Source organism: Cyanistes caeruleus, chromosome Z, assembly GCF_971803275.1.
Source record: "Cyanistes caeruleus chromosome Z, bCyaCae1.hap1.1, whole genome shotgun sequence".
Lineage (NCBI taxonomy): Eukaryota > Metazoa > Chordata > Aves > Passeriformes > Paridae > Cyanistes > Cyanistes caeruleus.
In genome coordinates, this window is record NC_141732.1 from 8651437 (window position 1) to 8671738 (window position 20302).

Below are 20302 nucleotides of genomic sequence, written 5' to 3' on the forward strand. Positions count from 1 at the left end.
ATGGAAATGCATACAGCTTTTTATTTTATTATGCATGAAATGAAAAGCTCATGGAGTTCTGGCTGTCTTTTTTTCTCAATATTACAGGCCTAGAATTACAAAAGTTCACTTCAAGGAAACACAGTTTGAACTTCGAGTCCTGGGAAAAGATGTAAGTTTTTATTTAGGCCTGAAAAGATCAAAAAACAATTTTAGGTCTAATGAAGGTGGAAATTTAGTGTGTCTGTCAAAGTCTAATTTACTTTATTGAAATTTACTGTATGAAACCAAATGTAGGCGAAGGGACTCTCACAAAGCTGTCAGGCAGCCACATTATATAGCATGAAACCCATTTGTCAGAGTTTAACATCGGTTTGCTCTTAGATCATTTGAGAGAAAGTAATGTTGGTTCCAGTGGGGCAAGGACAGCAGATTGTCAGCAAGAGAGGAGGTTTTAAGATACAGTAAATTTAAAAAAAAAAAAATTTAAAAAAATCTCTATAAATTATCCCCTATAAAGCATGTGGAGTAGGGTCAGGAGGAGACTGTTGAGAATGTAGGAAAAAATAATAAAATGTAATAATAAACATAGTTGGAGTCAGTTTGTGGTTTTTGCTGTCTGGTTTAATTATAAGTTTAGTTGGTTGAATTATTTTTTAAAAATATTTTGTATGCCTTTTTGGAACATGAAAGTTTATAGTTTTAAATAGTATTAACCTGTTGGCAAACATACCCTGTACTGTTTATCTTTGTGTCTTTGTTCATCTTTGTAATGGTTGTCAGTCTCATCCATGGTTCTTCCATGAGGACATTTGTCTTGCTCCTGTTGTGGACAGCATTTCTTGTGTCTTTGCAGATGTCTTGACAAATCCTGCTTTTGTTAATCCCAAATGGCTTATTTATATTTGGTGTGGCAATCTATGGGAATTTTATTTCTGAAGGTGTGTTAGTTGAAATAGGAGAGTTGTTTAAAGGCTGGGGGAAGATCAGGAAAACTTCTCATGGTGTTTCATGTAAAGGGTCAGTGATAGTTCATTGATACATATATCAGTATAAGCAAGTCCAAGCTCGACTTGGAGTGATGCTGTAGCTTCTGTTTGATGCCACATTTCCACAGTTTTTGTTTCAAACGTGTGGAATTGCAAAGGTTTAACATGCTGAGTAGAAAACCTGGAAGGTTTTGGAAAAATTGAGGCTGTGAATATTGATGACTGGTGAACTCTTACCATTGTGATCATAAGGCAGACATTTTTAAAGAACTTGGTAGTTTCAAGCCTCAACAGGTATTTCTAGGAAATTGTTGAAGAGAACAGTAAGTACAGGGGTGTGTACCTTCATTAAATTTGCCTTTGCAACTAATACTAATCTGAAGTATTTCCACAGCACTTTGTATCCTAACAAGATCAGGAGAGGCCAAAATGGCCCAGAAAAATCTTCTTTTTCCCTTTTTTAACAGTCTGAGGGTGCTTTGGACAAAACTATATATTGAAATAAGCAGACTGTAACCCCAGTCTCTGGATTAGAGTTATCATAAAAATTTATACTGTTCTATGCAGAGGAGGAAAAGTTCATCAGTGCATTTGTATGAATATATGTTCCAATAATCTTAAAAAATCTGATTCACAAATTTTATTCCTCTTGTTCTTTTTGAATAAGTGCTATCACTTTTTCCTCTCATATGACACATGAATATATTATAGGAGAGTAAATACGCCATTTTCACTCCATCCTGCCTCCTGGAATATCACTTCACAGCTCAGGGAATTAATACTTTCCTTGTATCAGATGTGGTATACCAACTCTGGAATGTTTTGTGTGTTGCTGGTTGGTTGTAGAGAGCTCCAGAAGAGATTCAGGAGGAGTAGAAATAACAGGGACTTTCCAAGTTTTTAAATTAAACTTTATGGCATAAAGTGAAGGAGCTAACACCATTTAATGGGGCAGATTATTTCTGAGTGAACCAAGTGCTTTGTGTGAATCATGTTTTCCATACGTTGTAAAAACTCTCTGCAGGGTGGGTTTTGATCCATGTTCCCACACATACCAGCTGCCCTTATTCACACTGTCACCTTTCACTGCACATGAAGGGGAACCTGTTGGTGCCTTTAGTACCAGCAAAGTGTTGCTCTTCCTCTCAACAGAGTTACTTGTGATAACTTTATTGTTGCTCGCTGAGATTGGTGTGAAATTTTTCAGCCATGCCAGAAGGATCTGTGTATTTCCCACTAGAGGGGTGGAAATGGACATCCTGATCTTGACAGACAACTGTCTAAATGTACAACTCCATGTCTTCAGACTACCTCAACTCCACACTCTTGGGTGTCTGTGTCAACCAGATGTGACTGTGACTGCTCGTTTTCTTGTTACATTACTTCACTTTTCATGAACTTGATGTTTACTGAGCAGAAGTTGTTATTGCTTAGTGTCTTATAAATAAGTAAGTTGCTTTGGCTTTTCTGTTTTGCAGTGTAACCTTTTGTACTCCTTCATGTCTCTTCCATGGGAATAATTTCTGTATATTTAGCTACCTCATGTTTTTTTCCTGCACACCAGTTGCTACTGTGTACAAGCATGGCCTTCAGTATTCTGGTTCTATGTTTCACTACTTTGCTTGTATTACATGTTTTCTCTCCAAGGCCATTGCTGTTGCCCCTCCATAAACAAAATACTGCCTTTAATATTTGGCCATCCATGGACATGTGAGACTGAAGCTTTTTTAATCATGTGTTAATCATTGAATCAGTATTTCATTTGTCCCCTGCATTAACCCATGCTATGAATTCAGAGCTATAAATGTGTTAGGTCTTCCCTGGCACCTCTAAGTACCAGCATGAAATTAGGAACCCTTCTCCTCCAAGGACCGCTCATGTTCACATTCCCTGAACGTGACAAAAAATTGCCAAGAATTTTTGAAGATTAAGGAAGTTTCTTTCTCAGAAAACTGAGAAATTCATCTAATGCATGTGCACAGTTTCTGGCAGCATGTCTGTTGAGCGACCTTGCTGGAAACAATCCAGAAACACAGGTGGCTGCCAAAGCTTTTTCCTCTCCACCAGCAAAACAGAACTTGATCACAATGGATGCTCTATGTGGGAGTGAGTAGTGGAAGGGGTGCCCAGTATAGCTCCTGTGTTTCCCCATGTGAGAAGCATGGCCTGATCTCTAGTTTTCTCTCTCAGCTAGAGACATGAAAGGAAACAGAAAAAAACATGCTTTGATAGACTGTGTAGGCTGGGAATGTAAATGTAATAATAGGCAGGAATGAGAGATGTGGAGCCTTTTTGCCTGTAGGTACCAACTACTTTTGTTCTGTTCCCTGCACCCCAGTGCCCTTCTGTGTAACTGCACCTTTTACTTTAGCTGCTCTGTGTCTGAACATGCACATGAATGATTTCACTCCTTAGCAGGGTTTATGCAAAACTTCTGTTCTTACTTCTCCTGTTTCACAAAACAGGAAGAATTCAATGTGCAAAACACTTGCTTTCATCGTTTTTGCTGTAAGAGAAAGGTCCTTTTGAGTTCTGAAATTTTTATTTCAAGACATCTTGAAATTTCGGTATTTTCAAGTCAGAACAGTCTCCCAATCTGTGCAGTTAAAAATTATTTACACATTTTTCCTCTGCAGTCTTCCATATTCAGATGAAGAGGCCTCCCTCAGCTGAATGCACAAGGAGAAATTAGTAATGACTCTTCAGGAGCAGTACCAACCACTGATGCAATTCTGAAGTACATAATCCTCCCCATTTTGTGTGGTTGAAACTTGTCTAAATACAATTTTTTTTTGGTTCTTTTAAATAGTCTAGAAAACACTATAAATGTGCGTTGTCTTTTTAGTCTGCTTTTCATAAGTGTGATAAGTCTGAAAAATAAATTATGTTACTAAGGTGGTTCAGCTGTACCCCTTCTTTTCCTATCAAATGCTGTATTCCATCCTGAGTTACAAGTTCCAGCCAGGAACTTCTAATTTGATTTATTGTTCCTGTAGTTTCTTGGGATGACTGAACAGGAATTGAAGATATATTACTCTCAGTCTTAGGTCCAATGTGTTTTATGAGTAGTTTCCAGACAAAAATAGCATTTTGATTTTTCTTAGGGTTTAAGAATTACTAATGACTTTTGTATCATTTGCATTTGCACCCACTTAACTCAGTGATAGTAAAGGGTGGAGGTGAGCAAGCACGGTGATATTAATATGTCATATTAAACAGTTTTTGCTTGTTTTGGTTGCTTGGGGGTTTTTTTGTCTTTTCTTACTCACTTCCTGAGCCATCATAGAAGGACTGTAAGACTGGTTTAAGGCCGGCATAAAATGAAATTCACTGACACTAAGGTGATACTTCAGCTTTCTTGTTTTCTAATTTTTCTTTAGTATTTTTGAATTGCTGTAATATACAGCTGAGATATGTTTGTTTCAATGTTGACACGCAACCAGTGCAGCTTTATCAATTTTAATTCCCAGCTTGGTATAATGTTCCTAAAGATTGACCTTGAGTAACCGGTAATAGTACATTGCTTGTTATACAAATTGTGATTTGTCTGCATATGTCAGTATCTAAAGACAGAATACTTTCTATTGGAATTACCAGCTGATGGTACCCAGGTATGTGCCTAACCTGGCAAAGAATAATGTTCTGAAGCACTAGCTTTAGAGCCAGTGTTAATAATTCTTACATGTGCAGGTGTAGCATGTGTACATGCAGCATAATGTACATGCAGAGGGACCTTGCTCCCTGCAATGGAGCAAGGTCCCTCCTTACGTACCATTAGCACCCATTGTGACTGGGAGGAGTGGGGTGTGTGCTGGCACAGTTCCTACTGTGGTTTTGGGGTATTCTTCTTCATTTTCTGTGCCTGCATTGCTGGGAGCCCATAAATGTCTCGTAAATTAGGGTAGCAAAGCCTGCTCTGGATCAGCGGTTCTCAAATAATTTTTGCTGTGTGCATGGGTTCAGTGCTCCCTGGAATGGGTGTAAATCTACTGACAGTGCCTCTTATCCTGGGAATAATCCATGAACTCCAAGAACAGGGGGTCTTCTTGTTCCCAAATGGAATAGCTCTCATTTAGTGTGTGACTTCCAGGTGGAGCTGAGCTTGCCCTGCCTGGGAACTGAGCTAGCTGGGCACAAAGCAGCTCTCAGTCTGAAAGCTGTGTAATCAGGCTGGTGTGGCAAAGCAAGCAGGAAGCTGTTTGCCAAGCACTCTTGAACTTGTGTGCTGTTCCAGGGGTGCTCTGTGCCTAGGTAGAGCAATGTGGCTTCTGACGTTCCTCCTTGGAAGGATTTAGTAACATGCTTTCAAATCTTTCACTTGAGAGGTGTGGGTCTCAGGGTGTAGTGCTGTTCTGAATCCCAGCTTTCTAGTGGAGGTCTTAAAGGCCCTGCCAGATCAGTCTTCTGGCTGGTCTGGAAGCCAGCATAAAACAGGGAAGGACTTCAGTGTCTATCAGTGTGTAAGCTTGTAGTGTAGGCAGCTATCTGCATGCACTGTGCTAGTCTCTCTCCTCCTGTGGGTAAGAATGGTGGTGAGGCTCTATCAGTATGAGCTGTAGCATGTTTTGGAGACTGCGGGTTTTCAGAGCACCTAAAAGGAGAGGGGTATGTAATGCTCATCCTCACGTTGTTTTTCAGTGTGTGCCTTTGTCAGGGTTAGGAGGAGGCAGTCCCACAGCTGGGTTTTTGCTGCAAGGGTCCTTTCACAGCCTCCAGTCTCACCATCCCAGCCCTCCCTTGCTCCTGCAATTCACAGACAGGATTGAAAATAACCATACAAAAATTAGTGGTTTTCTACTTGTTTGATTAGCAAAATGGGCTTCCTGAAAGAATAGACAAGCACCAAGATGGTTCAAAGGAGAGAGATCTCTAAAATGAGCAGACAGCCAGGACTGCTCTGGAAACAGTTCATGATTTACAGTGCCTCATCTTTAGTACACTGGGCACTCTGAAAGCAGAAGGATGAGTAGCCAGGAGAAGCTTGTGAGGCACCAAACAGCACTGAATGACTTTGGAAGTGACATTCCCTATAAATCATTAGTAAAATTACAATTGGTCTTTGTTTTGTTTGGTTCAGCTATATGAGAATAATAAGCAAAACACCCAGGTAACACTGGTGTAACTACATGTAGGAAATTGCAGTGTTCAAAATGCTAAAAACGTTGTCTTCTATTGGAAAGAAAAGCTCATGGTTTTAACAGGTAAGGCCATCCTTACTTTACCTATATAAATCAATTCATTCCCTTGGGGGAGAAATGTTAAACCAGAAAGGCATTGCTGTTCTCAGTACTGCTTACTTTTTATATAAGCATTTATAAATTGCCAGGGTAATCCCTACTCTTACAAGCTTTAAATAGTCCTAAAAGGATGGAGGAAGTCCTAAACCTGTCTGTGCTGTAAGCAGTGTCACACTGGACTTGGTTGCAGTAAGGTACAGAATCCTTCCTACATAAGCTAAGAAATGGTGAAAAAAATTATAGATTGTTTCCCTTGTAATGAGTGTTTTAAGCCTTTTTTCCTCTCTAATAAAATTTAATTGTGTTATTGAGTTATTGCAAGCATCAGTTTTAAGGCCATTAGTTTTCAGACATGTTTTTTTTTCAAATTCAAATAAATTAGCCTGGGTGTGTTATCAGAAGGCTTATTCGTCTGTCCCATGATTTTTAGGCAATTGTTTCACTTCCCAGATCTGAGTTCCATAACGTTTTGGTAAATTGGATCTATAAGGTTATTCACTCCCTGACCCCCCTTTTTTTTACCCTGCCTGAGTGCCCTTGATTGCTGAATACTAAGTTTAGATGTTTTCAGCGTCATCAACATTTTTCTTACCAGCTAAGGCAAACTTTCTTCTGTGTTAGAAAATTATGCCTTCATATGATGGAATCAGTAATTTTTGCTGGTCATATCTTTCTATGATATGACAGTGTAACTATGTGCTCCCTTTATTGTCACTCACTGATTTTCATGTGTTTTCATGCTTTTTGCTCTGTGTATGGGAAAGCTCTAAAACTGTAACTTAAAGAAGGCAAAATGGACAGATAGAACTTTTTTCCCAACAGAAATCTGTCACTGAATGCCAGTGGCATTCAAACTAGTCTAACAGTAAAATATGGCAGAAACACCTTATTTTAAAGATTTTCTTAAAATAAAAAAAAAAAAAAATCATACCTGGCTTCTTTCTGCCCCTCCCTTCCCACATCCCAGGAACTCCTTCCTTTGTGATTACATATTTAAATAAATTTAAGTGCAACAGAGGATTCTTTGCCAAAAGTAGGAGTGAACAAAGAAGGAAGACCCTGCATATTAAAAGTGAATCACTGAGTTTTTTCCTAACAGAAGCTAAGCTGACTCATCATATTGCGTCAAACTTGCAATACTAAAGTCCAGTCAGATATTAACCTTTTGAAGATGAGTATAGTTGTGTAGGTTTATATGAAATCATTAGATGATAGTCTGATATAGAAATTGTAATTTAAATCAAATAATGAAATCCAAAGCTGCTTTTCTGCTATGTGCAAAATAAGCAAATGCAAAGTACCACTTTACATATTTTCTTTAAAAGTTTTAAAATGTAAAAAGGCATTATGATTTCTAAGTGGGTATAGACTCTTGTTTCTAGCCATCAGAGGAGAAAGAGCAATGTTATTACTCTGGAAGACTCCAAGATAAATTGATTTTTCTCCTTGACTATTTTCAAGATTTTTGAGGAAGCCTTTACTTTTCATGAATTAAACTTATTTTTGCTTGTGAATCCTGCAGAGAGATGGTGATCCCTATCAAACCTAAGGGACTTTGGGAATATATTTATGGGACCAATGTACACCAAAGTCATTCTACAATATCCCCAGCAGTATCAGATGAATTCTAAGTTTCAGCATCCTTGGTGGTTTTTGTCTTACTGTACTACCTGTATTCTTTCTTGTGATAGAGAGTAAAATGTGTTTTTGATGGAAGACCAGAGAATTATTTTAATTCCTTGCCTATTCCATGGGGCTGTTCCAACCAGATATATAACTAAAATAAGACATGGGAGAAAATAAGCTCATGTGTGTATTTTCAGTATAATTATTTTTTTCTTGTCAGGGAATGAAATCTCTATTCTTCTAACCACAGGTGCAAAATTCTGTAATTTTTACTGTTACTTGTTTCAAGGTGAAGGGAAAGCTGCTTGAGGAGGTAATTTGTGGTTTTGTGAAGCTGCTTGACAACTATTAATAGAGATATAACTGCTTTTTTTGTTATAGGTGAAATTTTGAATTCTAGAGAACATAATTAATTGACAGTTTGCAAGGTGCTTGCAGATAATAATAAACAATAATAAATGAGGAGGGGTGGAAACTTGGCCAAGCTCTTTACTTGTGTGTGGATGGGACTGCAGAATGTAACTAAGGCAAGGGCATAGATTGTCCAAAATCAGCTGCTGAGGGTGGTGTGAATCACACCTCCTTTGCAACCCTCACCTTGGTGAAATGGTTTTAGACTCAGTTTTGCTACAGGGGCTGTGATATGCTGAGCTCTCACACTGACATCTCTGGGACTGTTTATTCTTTGTGCAAATCTTAGCTGAAACACCAAGCACTTGAATTCACCAAGTGAAAAACAGATGGGAGGGTATTTTTTGTGAACACATCTGAGTGTTTTATTCTGAAGTTAGCTTTTTTAAAAAAGAAAACTCTTCCCTTCTTCTGTTTTTTGGGGTTTTTTTCCCTCAGGTTTACCTTGGTCCTTTTCTACATGTATGTTTTGTGTGTTTCCTGTGACATTGCTTCATATTAGTTTATAACAGGTCTTGAGTTCCTTTCTTTAACTTATTCTTGTCCTTTTTTATGCTGTTAACCAGAATATTTCTGACCTGCAGTTTCAGAAAATATCAGAAAGATAATTTTTGAAAAAAAACACTTGTGTGTTTTATTTAGGAAAAAAGTTGATGTGTATGAACAAGAATGAAGGAACAGAAGTGTTTCAATAATTTCTTTTCTCTGATTTTCAAAAAGAAAACTGCTTTTAAATGAAGAATTCTACAAAATTGTAGAACCTGCTTTTCTTCATGCTGATTTCTTTTCTTGCATGGACAGACATGCGATGGTTGGATTTTGTGTTCAATAAATGAGATTCACTTCAATGGCAGGATCCCCCCTAAGAAAATTAATTTGTTTTGTTTTATCTTCAGTGCAATGAAACTTCCTTCTTTTTTGAAGCTCGTAACAAGGTCACATGCAAACATCTCTGGAAATGCTGTGTAGAGCATCACACATTTTTCAGGTGAGTGATACAGAAGTTAGGTTGTGTTTTCCATAGAGCCTACACTGAGTGGGAACCTTGTGTTATACATGCAGAGTGGTGTTACAGAGGTTTCCTGCCTGGAAACACATTTGTCCTCTTGGTTATAGAATGCTTTTAAAAGCCTACACCTTTTGTTTACAGTGATGTGAAGCAGTGTTTTTAAAATTGGGTAGTTTGATGGTTTCTTTTGTCTTAGCATTCTTTTCTAAACAGTGCTTCAGGTTGCATATAGTAGGCTTTATCAGAAATATTCACAAATGTATATGGCAGGATTTAAGTTGCCATGTAGATTTTGATGTATTTGACCATCAGATTTTCTATAGCAGCATTGGCTTGAGGGAGGCTTTTGGAATTCAGACATGAATATTTTCTAAAGTGCACAAATAAAGATATATATATATGTATGTTTTAATAGAAATTTTAATTTAATAGAAATTTAATTTAATAGAAATTCACTGAATTTCAATATATTTCAAAATACTGCACATTTCAAAGCAACTGATTTTACAGTTGCAAAAAACACCAAGAGAAATTTGCTAAGATGTCTAATTGGGAACTGGTAGATAGAATCTTCTGGGCTGCCTTTAACAGTCCTGTAAATGAGTGAACTGAGAATCCCTCCTGTAGTCTCACTACTCCGGCAGGGTGGGTTTGCCTTCTCCCAAAATTAGGTGAAAGTCTGCTGGTGCTATCAATTTACACTTGACTCTGAAATAAAGAGCTGTGTAGTCAAAATTGGGGGGGACAAACAGGGACAAAAGAGGGGACAAAAGGGAGACTTTCAACCCCATAAGAGCCTATCTAGAGGTAGGGATGAAGAGGAGGTTGAAGAAAAAAAATTGTTTTGAGCCCAGATTTATATTCTTGAATTGGGATGGGGAGTGTAATTCAGACCTATCTCTGCAACTTACTCTGTTATTTTGTTTTTCAAACTACACAGGGTGCCAGAGAATGAATCAAACTCTCTGTCAAGAAAAGTCAGCAAGTTTGGATCCATAGGTTATAAACATCGGTACTGGTGAATTTTTTTGATTGTTTAAACTTCAGTTTGCTCCTTCTTCATTTCTTTTCTCCTCTTCCAATGAGAGAAAACCCCCAACCAGAATACGACCCAGTATCGTTCTGAAGACAAAGGATGAATCAGGACCATTTTAACAGATTCTCCTTGGGAGTCTAGCAGTTTTGAGACAAATAAAAGTTTCTTCTCCAGATCCCCAGAATAGGTTGAGGCCTGCTATATTCTATAGGTAAAGTGGGAGCAGATTTGACAGTTCTTTAAATCCTTATCTCCTTATAAGTTCTGAAATTACTTTAATGTCCTAGAGAGGTTTTTCTGACAACTGGAGAATACCAAAATGAGGCTATATCTTTTCTGACTTGAATAGGTGACAACACTGGATGAATGTTCAAGGCTCTAAACCTTGAAAGATGCTGTGAACTTGAAATTAAAGGTGGATAAGGAGCACTCTTTTCACTGTCTTGCAAGATATAAATGGATCATAATGAGTAAAGTTGATAATTGTTAGTTAGGCAAATCTTTGTCATTTTGCCTACTTCATAATCCAGATTATGTGAGTTATCATTCTCTGGCATTATCCAGATTCTCCTTGCTGTGGATAACAGGGCAATGATTGTCCTGCTTCTGTGTTTGTAGTGGATCCTGGCCTGCATTACCCCATCCAGGATAATGGGTGGGAGTTTACTGGATTCCTGCCAGAGTACTGCAGATGAGTTTTTTTCTGTTGGACCACTTCAGCAGATTGGGGCAGGGCACTGGTGCTGGGGAGGAGAAAGCTTTGTATGGGCAAGAATTTTCTAATCAATTAAAAAAACAACATGCCATGAAGCAGTTAACTAAAGTTTGAGCTATTGCTGTTGGTGGTGCAGTTCGGTTCATCTTCCTGTTTTAATAAATGTCATGGATGATCTGTGATTTGGTTTACCATGTTGGGTGACAGTCATGAACTGACAACTTTGGTTGTCTTCCCTTTTTGTGTTTGGTCCCTATTGTTGCACCAAAAGCAGTGACAGTGTTGTGTATCCATATATATCATTGTGCTAGTTTAAGCCATTCCTAAAAAAACAATATTTTGTTTTAGTGGATTATCTCCACTTGAAAATCACAAGTATAGGAGTGGTTGGCACAATCTGTCGATGATTTTGCCAGTGACTGATTCAAAACGAAATTCAGGGTAGTGCTACTCAACAGGAGAACCAGAGATAAGATGACAATTTAATAACTTTTTTTTTTTCAGTCTAAGGATCCTCTTTGATAACTTTTTCAAGTGCTTTCTCATGATTTTATTGTGTTTTGAAGTGGCAAAACATCATTGCGGATGACCAGAGACCCTTCTGTGCAGCTACCGCGGCCTGACCAGAGCATTGAAAGAAGTCGCAGCAAGACTTACCCCAAAAGAACACAACAGACAGGTGGGTCAGTCTAGGGGCAGATGCCTTCTTTTTTTGGTTCATTTTGTCATCATGAGGTGACTCAGAACTGCTGCAGTGTCCTGGAGGACCTCTTGGAATGGATTTTGTGTTTTGCCTTAGGTCAGTATTTGTATCTAAGCTTAACAGGATATGAAACCTCCAGTTTTCCATATAAAATAAGAGTTGCTGTGGATTAGAGTGGATAAAACCCCATGTGAATAGGTCTAATGTAAAGGTTGAGAGGGAGGTTTGAAAACAGGCAGTGAGAACATGTTTTTTTCTCAGGAGTCCTGTCTCTCGCAAATAAGTTTTACACCCATGTGTCTTAGTTTGTATCCCATTGTTTGGCCTGTTTGACCCAAGGTACCACTTTTGTGCATCCTCTTCCCATGTCAAGGACAGTATCCCTTTATTTTGAATTTAAGTGGAAAAGAAGTTAGTGCCATGCGATTTTAACATGCTTCAGGTGTGTGAGCTGGAAATCTGTTCTGTATGTGGAAGCTGTCATAGCAAGCTGGAATTTTTTACAGAGGAGATAGGATTAAGTTTGGATCACAGACGTCATGCCCTAAATAACGGATGCTTCCTGAAATTCGGTAATAGAGACGTCAAACTCCTGGTGCACATATGATTACATGGATTTTGCTTAGCTTCATCTATGACAGAAGGCACACACAGTTCAGTCAAACTTGTGCATGGAATTAAGCACCTATGTGTTTGCTATTTGAGAAAAAACAGTATCTCTTTTTTATTGTAGTTTAATATGCCAGTATAGAATTTGAGAACCTGTTTTTAAAAAGAGAGCAGATACATACCTCTGGAAACCTCCAGAGTGCAGTCTTTTGTCTTTTGATTTAGAAACAAAACTGGTGTGCTCTACCTTTTAGCTGAGATTGCTCTTGAAATGTAACATAGGTGAAAGAATAGCCTTAGAAAATAGAGCCAGTTTATAACATTTTTTAAAATTTTAATTATTTTATTTTATTATTTTATTTTATTTTACTTAGTGTAAAAAGAGAAGAATTACTTTGCTTTCTGATTGTGATGTTTCATTGTGTACAGTTTTAACTGCATGTCTGAGAGGACAAGAAGCTGTTCACCCTTGAACCTAATGACTTAAACTTATTGTTCAGCTGGACTCTCCTGTTCTTAGGGCAGTAGTTCAAGCCAAACAGCATTTCCTACCTCGTTAGTCCCTGGTTCTGTTTCAGGAAATTTGCGTGGCTTTTTGTCAGCTAAAACTCAGCTCTTGTTTTAAAATAATGTTTGCCTTAGTGCAGGCAGTGAAGGTGGGTCTGCGCTGCTGCAAGGCTGTGCATGTGTTCTGTTCATTTTGTTTTTGGTCTCTTTGGCTGGAAATGTGAGGAAAACCTGAAACCTTCCTGTAGCCTCTTCTGCTGATGTAATGTGATGCAGAATTCTCTGGGCAACATGTGTTTGCTATTTTGGTGGCTTTAAACACTTTCTCACACTTAAAAATAAAATGTCTGCTTTTTCACTATTTTGCTTGCATATCATTGTGCAATCTCTGTCCTCCATCTGTTTTCTTTTTAAGTTAAAGCTTTAATTGATTACCCATGTATTCCAAGTCATATTCCACTGGGGAAAATGTATTAACTTAGATTATATTAATACTAAATGAATTTGTTTCATTTCCCGCTCAAAATATGAGCTGAGGGAAGAGAGCTATGTCTTTCAAATGCCATCTTTCCCTATGAATAAGCATATCCTTTCTAAAAAAAAAATAATGAATTTTGTCTTTGTCATTCACAGTGATAAACATTGAATACTCTTCCTCCATTTAAACAGGCTTTCAGAAGCTGAATGAATGCTAATGCTGCTTCTCCTCACTGTGTCAGATACGTGACCTATTGCATAAAATAAATCTACCTCTTTTCACCTAAAGTTGTTCTTAGATATAACGAAGTCCATTTTACACAATAAATCAAGACTATTTGGCACATTTTAAGCATCATTTGCTTAAATATGTTATCACAATGTAGATTTTATTTTGTAGACTATTTTTCATCCTGGAAATTAACCTGGTAGTCTAATAAGTTTTACGAGTTATGTAAAAGTTTCCCTGACTACATTCCTTTTGCACAATGACATTATGCAGATAGTCATCATTGATGGCTAGTCCTTTGTTCTTTATTTTCTATTTGTACTATGGTGTATTGAAGTTAAATATGACTTACCCAACATTTTAAACAGAGTGATATTAGTTTGTATGTATTAAATCTACCTTACAGTATTTCCTGTCAAATACCACTTTAGTTAGGATGCAGCTGGAAAAAGTCTCATAATTTAATTTTTTGGAATGAAAGTCAGGTTTCCATTTACTTCCCCAAATCCAACAGCAGCTCACAAATAACCCATATGAAATAACTTCCTTCTACCTACTCTGAATTCAGCATGTTTCCTCATCTCTTCTGTCCCTTTTTATCTTTTTCTAAACTGCAAAATGAAATGTGTTCTAGGCTTCATTTTTTGCAGCCAGTGCAGTTAGCCATTTTGATTTTGTTTAATCTTTCTTTTTTTTTAATCTATTGGCACCACTGATGGTGCCACAGCAGTGGTTTTGGGGACAGTTAGAACAAGAGCATGACTGAAGCATATAAAATTGGCATTGCCTCCATCAGATAAACGTCTGTGAAGTGCTAAAACCTCTAACCTCTGACATCTAATTAAAACCCTTTCCCTTATTGCTTCTTTTTGTGTACATGTTCTGGTGTTATAAACACAGTATGTGCTTTTTATATTTTTTTCTGTTACCTGAAGGTAGAAATTAGTTATCTCTATCAGAGATGAACAATAATGTTTCTTTGTCTCATTGGTCCACTAAAGTACACTGAGGTAGGACTGCAGACACTTGATGAAGTCTTGGTTAAGAGCTGGAGCAGGTGCCAGCCAAAACAATGACAGAAAATATTATTTCTGTTTTCAGTAAAAATATTTGTGGTTTAATAGTGAGATTGAACGAGATGATACTGTCAACAGAGAGAAACTATCTTTTGTGTATAAAAGCCACTGCCATTGATTGCTTCCCCTGATAGGATGAACAGTGCAGACCTTTTGGCGTTAGCATGGCAGATTATTTTCCTAGAATACAGATTCCAGTGGTTTAAAATGCAGTAACCTCCATTTTGTCACTTGTTTAATACATTTCATATCTCAGTTGGTCTAGGGGTAGTTGAAAAATGGTATCAGGAAACTTTAATGGCTATGATTTTATATTAGATTTAGACTGTGTTTTTATATTAGTGCATGAGGGTTTTTTTTACTGTATGTTTAGGCTGGTATTCAAGTTGGTGTTCATTTAGAGAAAGAGGTTTTTGTTTTGTTCTGTCAAGCCTTATGAGTGAGATAAGCGCAACTTTTTTAATTTGCTTATTTTTCCCCTTTCAGCTGAGAGAGAATTACAGTTGCATTTTGCTCTGCTTGCAAATAATGAACTCAAACATGGAACAGGATCTCTTGCTTCTCTGTCTTGCTGTCTTAGGGCCAGGCTGATAATGCTAAGCTTTTATGATGTAGAGTGGAAGTGTTATTCTTTTGGCTGAATGCTGAACATGAAAAGCTCCTTGGGAACATCCTCTCAGGACAAACATTGATGTGACCAGACCTGTTGCTGTGGGTCTGAGTTTATTCAGTGGTGGAAAACACATTGCTTAGGGTTTGTTATTGTTTGGTAGCTGAGGACTTGGTTTGTTCCTGCCTTTGTATGCGGGGTAGTTGTGTAAACCAGTGTAAAATAAGTGCTGCCATTCTGATTTAGAAGCCAGGTGGAGAGCTAGGTGTAGGTGTTACAATTACAGTACTGTCTGTATTGTGAAAATCCTTAAGCAATCACATTTTGCCACAGATCCCTGTTACTGCCGTATTAGTAGCCATGGTAGGTAGAACTGTTGGTCTGGCCCAGTCAAAGTGTTTTCCCAGAAAATTGTAAGATTGGGTTTGAAAGTTAGATGTTTGAGAAAATAGATCTTGGGGTGATTTTAGCTATTTCCTAATTTATATACTTAGAGCTTTATATTTTCAAGTTTACTTAAAATCCAGTGTCTGGTAAAAGGATGGATGTGACTGCTTCTGCATTGCAGTCATGGAACATGAGATGAACAAACTCTTAAGGCTACAGGCTTAGAAACTAATAATAAAAAAAGCCATTATGCCAGAGTAGGCTGTGCTGGTGTAGGCATATGGAAGTCCATTCGGTTTTTTGGGCTCAGGGTGCAAAGCATGAGCACTTACTGCATGCTTTCCATTTGGTCACACTATCTGCTGCTCTCATGACTTGGTTTAAACACAAACACTACTTCCAGATAATGTCAGATAAGTGGCTTCACCTGATAAGAAACAGGCATGACAAGCAAAGTACCAGGCTGATACTTTGGACAAATACCTGGTTGGCTGATGTAGGTTTTGGACACTTGCGTTTTTAAAAATGTAATAGTTGGCATGAATTGAATGGACAAATCAGCGTCAAGATGGCTGTAAAAGGGAATTAAGTGTGTGCATTTACCTCACTGGAAAAATTCAGTGCAGTGCAGTCAATCCTGAGAGTACCTTATCCAGGTAAGGAAGGATAAAGTACTCTTTATTATTATAAATAAAGTAAATAATATAAATAAAAAAGTAATTTAAAAGTAATTTATTATAAATATTTATATTTATATTTATATTTATATTTATATTTATATTTATATTTATATTTATATTTATATTTATATTTAAACAACCAGGGAAACCATCCGCTAATGAGATATTCAAGATTTCTGCTGAAGGTATTTTTGAGAGGCCTATTGCCTCAGCAAGCAAGAAACAGTGATACACCTACATTTTTGCAATGGGCTTAGTGTTTGGACAGTGTTTTTGCAGACTGCTCTTTTATATTAGGTGATTATATCATACAGAGGTATAAGCTGGTAGAACAGCAGTGTAGTCAGTAAAAGATACACCAGGTGGAACACACTTGGAGACAATCATTACAGCTTCTGATTACCCACCATGACCTGACACCCAGAGGTGAGTGGGTGCCTGCAGAATGGTAAGGATGTTGCCACACATATCAAACCAGCACTTCTGGAGGTGTCTATTACCTTATCATCTGACCCTTGGCTGTTTTTCTGGCAGTTGTTTCACTGCTATGATACATTTTGGAGAACAAGTTTTTGTTACTCCTTTAAGTAATAAAAGGATGTTCTGTGACTTAACTGAAAATTTCCTCACAGAGGAATATGTGAAGTACTGAGATCAGTTCCTTTGTTTGAAAAGTTATATATTTGCTGATTTCTGCAGAAGACTGGCAGATCTCACCTGTAAGAGAACCAATTAATGAGCCCACAAAATGCCTTAGAAAATCTCAAGTATTTGTGTTGAAGTAGGGTCCAGAGACTCTGTTTGCCAAAGGGGTGGTATGGGAAGTTGAAGGAGATTGTGAAGAAATCCTTTCTCTGAGGCTGAGGAGAAAACTTACCATGCAAAATCTTTTCCCAGCTTAAATTAAGATGTCATATTTTTGTTTTATCCAGTCAAAATGACTTGGGGTTTGTACCGCTGTATTAACAACACTGTGATGCTGTTGCTCGTGTCCAGAAGATCCTGTATTATAATCTCAATCTACTTTATTATCTTCAATGGACATGCTTAGAATTCTCTCCAGAGGAGGTCTACATCAATGATGATACTGTTTTGTTGTTCTACTTGACATCTATAGATAATAACTGTTTTGTAAGAAATGTCTGAATTTGCCAATTAGGTAGAAACAGAATGTGTAAACTAAAGGAAAATTACAGGAAAATTAGAAAACTAAAGGAAAATTTACATGTGTAAACTAAAGGAAAACTGAAATCGTAGCACCAGCAGCAACCAAAGTATATTCTCCTTACACCTTTATTCTCATTGTTGACTGAGCAGGGAATTTTCTTCTGTTGACAGTGGTAGGGTATCCCTTTGAGAACAACAGGTTCAGAATTCCCTGTCTTATGTGGAAGAGTAATGAATGTGCTTAATGTTAAACTTTATTGAGCTCTGGTGCAACTAGAAATAAGGATAAGACACAAAGATGTGATTCTTACACACCTTTAACAAGAGGAGCACGCACCAGGTATCTTGTGTGTCATTTTATCTCTCATGCTGCCCTATAGGTGATTATGCTGAATAGGTGTGCAAACATTAATGCTACAGGACTTACCTGTTTTGTTTTGTTTTGTTTTCTAGGTTCTAAGAACACGAGCCAGATTACAACAAATGGAGAAAATGAAGGAACTACTAAAATTATTGCACCTTCTCCAGTGAAAGGGTATGTAGACCTTAAGTTTCCATACAGCTTTAAATAGGTTGTATAACACATTGGATAGAGGAACATGTTTATCCTGCACTTGAGTTCAGGACCATCTGATCATCTGCTGACAAAGGTCAGAGAGTGTTGCCAAGTAACTAATTTTATAAAATCCTGATCTTGCAATCAATGCAGAATAGGGATTTCAGGTGACACATGGTTTGAAAACCCATAAATGAGCACAAGTTAATGGGAAGGCGTATAGTCTCAGGTTTAAATAGGAAAATTTGGATAATGACCCAAAGGGCACTGGTCAGGATAGTCCTGTGAAGTCCTGTTAGTCTCTCCCCTGGAAGCTGTGGGCTGGCTGTCAGAGCCCTCAGGGCATGGGCCTTCTGTCTCTCAACAGGGCAAGCTAGGGGTGTGTGGGCAGGGAGGAGCTGGGCACGGGCTTTCTCCCAACAGGTTTGTTAATCTTGCAGTGATTGCCCATTACACTGTTGAAATTGTAATAAAAATCAGGAATGTTCCTGATCTGTACGAGTAGTGAACTGCCAGGGCTCCTCTGGACTTGTGTGTCTCATTTATCAGTGCTGAAGTGCACCTCTCTGGTTTTTAAGTATATTTGAAAGGAAGAAGTAAGACACAGATTCAGAAATGGGTTTATATCCCCACCCCTAATTTTAGGAGGAATTTATGTGCCTGAATCAGAAAAAAAAAAAAAAAATTGTCTGACAAAAGAATGAGTCAAAAAACACAGCACTTAACTTTTGTTTAGTTGCCTGGATATCTGTCTCTGCATGCTTGGCAATCCTGACAGTTGTGTTTCTTCTTGAGTGAGTAACCCTTAACTGGGCTTACCTGTGCATTGAAGCTGTTGGCTTCACAAGCTAGGTGTCTGGACAGACCTCTAAAAAAGGATCTAAAAGATTTACTGATTTGCTGGAAGTACTTAGTGGATAGTGTTCTCTATTGCCTAATATTTAGAACAGTTGACCTCCAAAAGAAAAGCTGAGTTAAATTGCTTTCTCATTTTGAGGGAAATCAAATCCACTATTCTAGCCCTTAGAAAACAATGCTAATTGTGTGTTAAAAGAAAGTTTATGATTTTGCCACTTGGTCACTCTAAAGCTAAACCATTAAGTGGAAAACAATACAGAGGTAAAAAAATACATGGAGGGAAGGCACAAAGAGGATGGATCCAAGCTCTTTCTAGTGGTGCCCAGTGACAGGTCTAGGTGGAAACACACTGAAAGACAGGAGATTCCCTCTGAAAGTCAGGATACAATTTTTCCCTGTGCAGATGACTGAGTACTGGCAAAGGTTGTCCAGGAAAGTGGTGGAGTCTCCATCCTTGGAGATAATTCCACAGTTGTCTGGGAATAGTTCTGGGCAACTGAATCTGGATCATCCTGCTGGAGCAGGCAGCTGGACCAGATGACATCCAGAAGAACCTGACTAGCCCACTATTGTGTTGTTCTGTGATTTGTTAGGAGAAAGAAAGATAGAAAGCAAAAGGTACCATTATCCCTTAGTGCAGAGATTTTTTTTTTTTGGGAGGCATGGGACTCCTTCACTACAGAATTTGTAACAATGAGCTGTTAAAAAAAAATTGATAGGCAGGTTTTAGAGGAAGAGCCAGAATAAGTGGCTCTCAATATGACAGCTTCAAGGTTTCTGAGTTTAATTTCTTATCTTGACAGTTTAAAAGCATCTCACAGGCAGATTCTTAGTGAGTCATATTTTAGACAGCGTTAGTCACTTCCAGAAAAAAAATGGTTTTGGAAGTTATTTTTCTGTTTAGGATTTGTTTTGTTTTTCTCTGTGTCTCTGCACATGAAGAAAACCTTTTGTGTCTGCCTGGCTTCACATATGTGGGAGGCAGCACACAAAAATTGTGTAGCACTTAGAGTTTGGAAGTTTGCTCCATGCTGTGTAATTCTTGCACTAGTTGTCAGTGATGTTTGCAGAACATCTTTCAGTAGTGTTCAGAAGCTGAGTTTTCATATTTAACATCTTATTCACTGTTGATATCTATAGTTAATCACTTCTATGTAAGTGGTATCAACTCAAATAATAAAAACCCCCCAATGAAATCTCACATGAAATTCAGATCTTTGAATATGAAAAGTATCTGAAGGTATCTTTCAGATACTTTGAATGAACTCACTACCTTTTGCAACTGCATTCCTGGAGATACTGCTGGTATTTGAAGAGCTGCCATGCTCTAATTTTCTGTCTGTAAAGTGTGTGACTGCTTCAAATGAATAATGACTTGGGAATTTAATGCAGTAAATTTACCTCCCAGGTACTTTTTCCTTCTCTTTTTAAGACTTGAAAA

The 20302-nt window shown here is 37.8% G+C and overlaps 1 protein-coding gene across 4 annotated transcripts in view; it reads left to right on the forward strand.

Annotated features, from left to right (window-relative positions):
- Positions 1–20302, forward strand: part of EPB41L4A (erythrocyte membrane protein band 4.1 like 4A) — a 120459-nt gene that overhangs the window by 70873 nt on the left and 29284 nt on the right. For 2 of the 4 annotated variants that reach the window (XM_086868088.1, XM_086868090.1), the window contains exons 9-13: positions 88–151; positions 9139–9230; positions 10192–10269; positions 11569–11681; positions 17901–17982. In XM_086868088.1, coding sequence (XP_086724214.1) covers positions 88–151; positions 9139–9230; positions 10192–10269; positions 11569–11681; positions 17901–17982 — 429 coding nt within the window. The remainder of the gene's footprint in view (positions 1–87; positions 152–9138; positions 9231–10191; positions 10270–11568; positions 11682–17900; positions 17983–20302) is intronic. The other 2 variants (XM_086868089.1, XM_086868091.1) reach the window with 1 other exon arrangement.